Source organism: Priapulus caudatus, unplaced genomic scaffold (genome assembly GCF_000485595.1).
Source record: "Priapulus caudatus unplaced genomic scaffold, Priapulus_caudatus-5.0.1 Scaffold740, whole genome shotgun sequence".
Taxonomy (NCBI): Eukaryota; Metazoa; Priapulida; class Priapulimorpha; order Priapulimorphida; family Priapulidae; genus Priapulus; species Priapulus caudatus.
Window position 1 is genome coordinate 128,233 of NW_014577801.1, and position 6,436 is coordinate 134,668.

At 47.2% G+C, this 6,436-nt stretch overlaps 1 protein-coding gene across 6 annotated transcripts in view; it reads left to right on the forward strand.

Annotated features, from left to right (window-relative positions):
- LOC106813215 (transcription factor E3-like) overlaps positions 1-6,436 on the forward strand; it is a 52,927-nt gene that overhangs the window by 38,083 nt on the left and 8,408 nt on the right. For all 6 annotated transcript variants that reach the window (XM_014817289.1, XM_014817290.1, XM_014817294.1 and 3 more), the window contains one exon: positions 3,246-3,494. In XM_014817289.1, coding sequence (XP_014672775.1) covers positions 3,246-3,494 — 249 coding nt within the window. The remainder of the gene's footprint in view (positions 1-3,245; positions 3,495-6,436) is intronic.

Below are 6,436 nucleotides of genomic sequence, written 5' to 3' on the forward strand. Positions count from 1 at the left end.
AATTGTGAGAGTGACGAACATGCATTGGTTCCTGCAGATAGCCCAACAGATTAAGTCAATATTTCAGGAGAATCTTTCAAATTGTGAGAGTGACGAACATGCATTGGTTCCTGCAGATAGCCCAACAGATTAAGTCAATATTTCAGGAGAATCTTTCAAATTGTGAGAGTGACAAACATGCATTGGTTCCTGCAGTTAGTCCAACAGATTAAGTCAATATTTCAGGAGAATCTTTCAAATTGTGAGAGTGACATACATGCATTGGTTCCTGCAGATAGCCCAGCAGATTAAGTCAATATTTTAGGAGAATCTTTCAAATTCTGAGAGTGACATACATGCATTGGTTCCTGCAGATAGCCCAGCAGATTAAGTCAATATTTTAGAAGAATCTTTCAAATTATGAGAGTGACATACATGCATTGGTTCCTGCAGAGTGTAGTGTGTAGAAAGTATGAATGAGCTGCCAAAAGGACCGATTCGTTGATGGATAAACTTACTCTGTGCCTCGCGTTTTTCGTCACAGAGAGAGGCGTCACAGAGAGCGTATATGACCGAACGCGTAGCCTGGGAGCTGGGCGTCCGGTAACAGGACGCGTAGCCACGGCCTTTTTTGAAAGAAATAACGAGTTTTGGAGGTGGCGTTAGAGGGTGGTGATCGGTGAAAGGTTGTATGAGCACGTCGTCTCACTGCCAGTAAACTCACCTCTGCTGGGACTGAGACAGGCAGCGCTAGCCAATCACTGCTGTGATAGGACGTTCTAAAAACACTGCTCAGCAACGAAGTCTTGCAGAGTTGACATTTTGGCGTGCGCGCGTGAAAAATGCGTCTAAAATCACTGAGAATCGGCCAACGATATCCAAGGGGGACGGTGTTGTGAATGTTTCGCTCAGCCGCTCCTGTCCATCCCGATCCATGCAAAACGTTGGCAAAAAGTTGTTTGCGTTCGCAGTGTGTGTCCCTGGCTCATGCAGAGGGAGGGTTTTCATTGCCAAGGTTAGCAACAAGCCAAACGTGGAGCAATGTCAGGGCCGTTAGGCTGCGAGAGAAAAAATCTATGAAAATGCGGAGCAGTGAAAATGAGGGAGTGGGGGGAGAAGGCGAGGCAGGGAGCGTAAAGAGTAAAGGAGAAGTAGGAACTATAAATGACTAGTCCATGCCCGTTAGGTGGTCCATAACGAAATGCGCTCCATTTAAGAAACAATGTAAAAACAATGTATAACATTTCTCTGGTTAGATTAGATGGAGCGACTTAGAAAATCTTAGATGGAGCGCCTTTGGTTATACATTGTTATTTACATTGCCATTGTGTTTTCGTGTTGTGACGTTGCCCCGCGCTCGGTGCAAAATTTTCCCACTTTTTTAATGTTTTTGAACGTGGAATGTGAAAAAAATAAAACTGTGAAGAAAGAAATAGCCCATGCAACGTGTCATGATCTGTAGAATGTTCCGACCAAGTTTGGAGAGGATCCGTTGAGCGGTGCGGAAACGTATAGCCGGACACACACAGAAAATCCCCAATTTATAGTAAGATAAGTTATAATTATAACTATAACATATAGTTACAACTATGAGATATAGTTTTCACTATTAAGGGTGGACAGGAAGAGGGAAGTAATGAAGAAGGATAACAGAAAAGTGAGCGACGGGGAGAAGAGAGATGGGGAGAGAAAGGGAAAGAGAGAGGGCCAGTGGGAAAGAAAGAGAAGGCACATGAAGTTGAGAAGAAGCAGGGAGTGGTACTGGAGTAAATGATAGAAAGATAAGACATGTACAGCCTACAGACAACACAGGCTAACGTAAGCTAGCATTAGGTCTTTTCTCGATGTTGTCACATTGACACTAATGCTAGGGATGATATTTGAATAGGCCGCAACTGATTAGTGAGTTATCTAATATTACCAGCAGTCGGATGATGCCACTGCTTCCCTCACACGACAGTAAATGCTCAAAGAATCTAGCTGCTTGGTTGGATTGTCCCAATACAGGGACGCAGGAGGTAGAAAGGAGTAGTGTACGCCCAATGTCTTTCCCCCGATGAAATAGCAAGCGGGTGCGGGATTTCGCGAAGTTTAAAGTTCGTGTCAGTTAGGCAGCAGTAGCGAAACCGGGTTTTTCCGAAAAACGAGTTAAAGTGTGCCGCAAAGTTTCCACTGTAGATGTTTAAACATCACGAAATCGTTTAAATTGTTTAAGTAATAAGAATAATTTACTTCGGACCCATTTTACTTCCAATTTACTTCCAATCCAATAATTTACTTCCAATTTACTTCCAATCCAATAATTTACTTCCAATTTACTTCCAATCCAATAATTTACTTCCAATTTACTTCCCGTTTACTTTCCAAATTAATTTACTTCCAATTGACTTCCACCTTTACTTTCCAAATTAATTTACTTCCAATTGACTTCCACCTTTACTTTCCATGTTCTTACCTGTAGCATGTGCGTGCGTGCGTGCGTGCGTGCTCGTAAGAGAAGCTTGCCATAAGAAGCTTTCTTTCGGGCAAAAGCAAAAGGGAAGGTGGGTTGGCACGCTGCCAGATCACTCTGCGCTTTCTCTGGCACAGCCGCTTACATTCAATATTAATTTTAAAGTGTAGCTGTTATGTACACTTGTTCTATTATGTGTTCATTACTGTGTACATTCGTACTATTATGATTGTACAATTACATGTGATTGTACTATTGTGAATGAACTATTATCAAGATCTAATAATACCCTATTAGAGGTATTATTAGCTCTTGATATAAGGCCAAAAGAAAATATAGGTGTGGTTACGGTTTCCCGACCGACCCTATTTATTCCCAGCGACCCTAAACATTTTATTCAGTTTTAAAAAGTTAATATTTAAAAATTTAAAAATTTAAAAAAAAGTTTCAGTTCCTGCTTCAAAAGGCACAACGCACATCCTTCGGACATGGTTCGTAAATAAAATATTTCAAGAAAATGTTTTCCCTACCTACCTACCCTATTTTTTTTCAGCATGTAACGGTAACCACACATATATTTTGTTTTGGACTTATGTATGCATTGTACTATTTATTACACACAATTAATTCCACAGGTCAATTCAACGTTTGGGATCGCCACCATGGGTGCAAAGTGACATCACACATTATATCACGAGCTAATTTGTCGTTATCTACCCCTGATTATATTATTATGGTATTATAAGTTCTTGATTATATATGCAGTTGTCAGACGAAGGTGCTCACTCTCCGCCGTCTCTCCTTCGTCCCGCAGATCGAGTCGAAGTTGGACAACCCGACCAAGTACCACCTGCAGGAGCAGCAGCGATCGCTCATCCGCAGCTGGTCCTCGCACGCCGACGGCGACCTCGTCGTCCAGTCGGTGCCCGGCGGCGGCGGAGGTCAGCAGGCGGCGGTGCCCGGAGGCACCCCGACGCATGCAATCAGCAGCAGCGTGCCCGGCCAGAGCCCCGACAGCCCGCTGTCCGCCGGTCAAGCGTCCGTGTCGACCACCTACTCCGAGGTACGTCGTCGTCGTTGTCTGGCGTCGTTAGCGGTTTTCGTCGAGATCACCTAACCCGGCGCCCTCGCCTGGCCCCTAACCCCCCACCACCCACCCATCCACCCCACCCCGCCGGGATCACGGAGCAATCGTGCTGTAATCGGGGCTTCGCCACGCACAGTGGAAGCCCCTCATCATCGTCATCCTGCGTGCAGAGTTTACGCCGTCGTCGTTAAGCTGGGTTCACGCTACCGACTTTATGTCGGCGAGTCGGCGAGTTGGACCGATTTTGCAATTCGGCAACTACGAGTTTGGCGAAAAATAGAACGTGTTCTACTCTCCCAACTAGATGCTGTCGATCGGTTGGTCGCGCAACTTTTGCGTTTACACTGCCGAGTGTCGGTTGCGAAGTTCGTCCGATTTGCCAATTTGACAACATAAAGTCGGTAGCGTAAACGCAGCTTTAGCGGTTTCTGTTGAGATCATCATCGTTGATAATGTAGGGCGGCCCCCGCGCCCTCGCCTTGCCCCTGCCTCCCCCGGGATCGCTGAGCTGTCGCGCTGTATTCGGGGCTTTGCCGCGCGCACAAAGGAAGCCCTCCGGTGAACTCCGGTCATCGTCGCGTTCGTCAGCATCTCTGCGGCAGCATCCTCGCTGCTGGAGGTGCCGTTCTATAAATAGCGCGCAGCATCGACGCCGGCATGCGGAGGGAGATGCGTCGTGGCTGATATGCGTGTTCTAGCCGTGGCCACGACTCGCCCCCCGGCTTTGTTCGCGAGGAGGCGAAAACCTGGCGTGACCTTTCACTCTCCTGCATCCCCCCTCTCCGACTAAAGTGCCGGAAAAAGTACAGGATGCAAAACACTGGGAAGCACCCACTGAATGCAGAGAGCCCAGAATTTGACCGGCAAGGTTGCAATGCATTTGTGCCGCGAGCACGAATGAGAGAGTTGGCGAAACTACGATTTCAGTGATTTTAAAAGAAATTTGTAACACGATCATTTCATTTTTGTTATTATTATTGTGATTTGATTTTTTCTCTCAAAATTATGACATTTTATAATGCATTCAAAATGTATTGCTATCTTAACAACAGTTTTGAGGTTTTCGAAACGGGTCGTTAACAGGTGAATATATTTGGGTTCATCGTGAAGGAAAATTTCTTAGTTACTTTCTCTTTTAAACGCCTCTATGAAATGCGGCGAATTTTTTTTACAATAAAATCTAAGTATGTCATCGGTTACAGAGCTTTTGGTATACAGCTCCTCCCCCTCCTTACCCCCTCCCTCACTCCTAACCGACTTTCACCCGACCTAGGTACTGTACCTGGACTGGATGTGCTAATGGTAGATAACAGCGTGGCCCCGGTGGTGCCTATCTATAATGTCACTAGTCGTGAACCCGCCAGCGACGCCATCTGTTACTGCTGATCCTGAGAACACTCTGTGGACGTGTGTGTGTGTAGTGGTGCTAGGTGCGTGCCTGCACTGTGGCCGTGTGTGTAGTGGTGCTAGGTGTGTGCCTGCGTGTGTGCGCGCGTGTGTGTGCGCGCGTGCGTGTTTGATGTGTATGATATTTACACACGCAGCTCTTTGTCTTCGCAGTGCTCCTCAGATTAGCAGTGAGTGTTAGCTCGATGTTACCAACCATGATGTTATTTATTGCTGCGCAGTTGTTGTCTTAGCCCGTTCCGCTCCGCTACGTCTGTGTTGTTCTCTCGTGTGTGTGTGCCTGGACACGTGTACCTGAACACGTCTCCATTACCTGGATAGATCCACCCTCCCTCCTTCCCTCCCTGTGCATTCTCGCCCTGCTGCGTCGTTCTGCTTGCTGTGTTGTTGTGCTATAGCTGCCTGTGAGAGCAGGCTGAGGTGTTCGTTAGTTCCTGCTTTGTTGCTGCTCTTGTTTGTTCGTTTTTCTAAAGTTGCTCCCTGACTGCCCTTTCTCTCTCATCTGCTCTCGTCTTAGTCTCGCTCAGCATCTCTCATCCAGCTTCTCATCTCTCTCTCAATCTCTCAATCCGTCTCTCGTCTCTCTCTCTCTCTCCCAGTCCGTTGCTCCTCTCTGCTCTCAAGCATCTCACTTAGCTGCGTTCGCCTCGTCTCCTCTCTCTCTCTACATCTCATCTCGTCATCTGCCCTCTCCATCTCGTCTCTCTCGCTCTCCCTCTTACCTTTCCTCCTCCTCATCTCTCTCTACCCTCTACTCGTCGTCTCTCTTTCTCTCTTTCGCTGTCTGCCTCTTCCTTTCTCTTCTTCTTTCTCGTCTCTCTCTCTCTTCCTCTCTCCTCCTCTTTCTCTCTCCTCTTTCTCTCTGGCTCTCCTCTTCCTTCTTCTCTCTCATCTCCTCTCTCCATATCTCTCTCTCTCTCCTCTCCTCTCTCTCTCTCATTCCTCTCATCCTCTCCTCATCTCTTCTCTCCCACTCCCTTCTCTCTCAATGCTGTATGACACTGCCCTCACACTTCTCTCTCTCTCTCCGTGTGTGTGTATAGTTGGATGATAGCCGCATCCTTGAGGACACTCCATGGGCTGGCGAGGCGCTGACCGACACGGTCATACGGTCGGCGCTCACCGCCCTCGCTGCAGTCGCGCCACAACGTGAAGTCAGCGATCATTTATTCACGCTCTTATTATGTTATCTTATTGTCATTAACCTGTTAAAAGACCGTAACTATTGTTAAACAGCATATATCACCGCCGCTCTTATGTTTATTTATTATCATGGGCGCCGACGTCGGAAGGGAGTGTCACATCGGCCGAATATCTTGGTCTGTATTGGAGGCAGACCTATGTGGCAGGTCTGCCGTCAGGCACTGTTACCTCTAACATCTACATAGCTGAAGGAGGGTGCAGTCCTCCTCCGTGGATCCGCCTTTCGTAAAGCGACGAGACGCGCCGTGAGCCTAGAATCTGGGCAGCGCAGCGAAGTCAAGGCTTGCAGCTTGGCAGCCTCGTTCAAT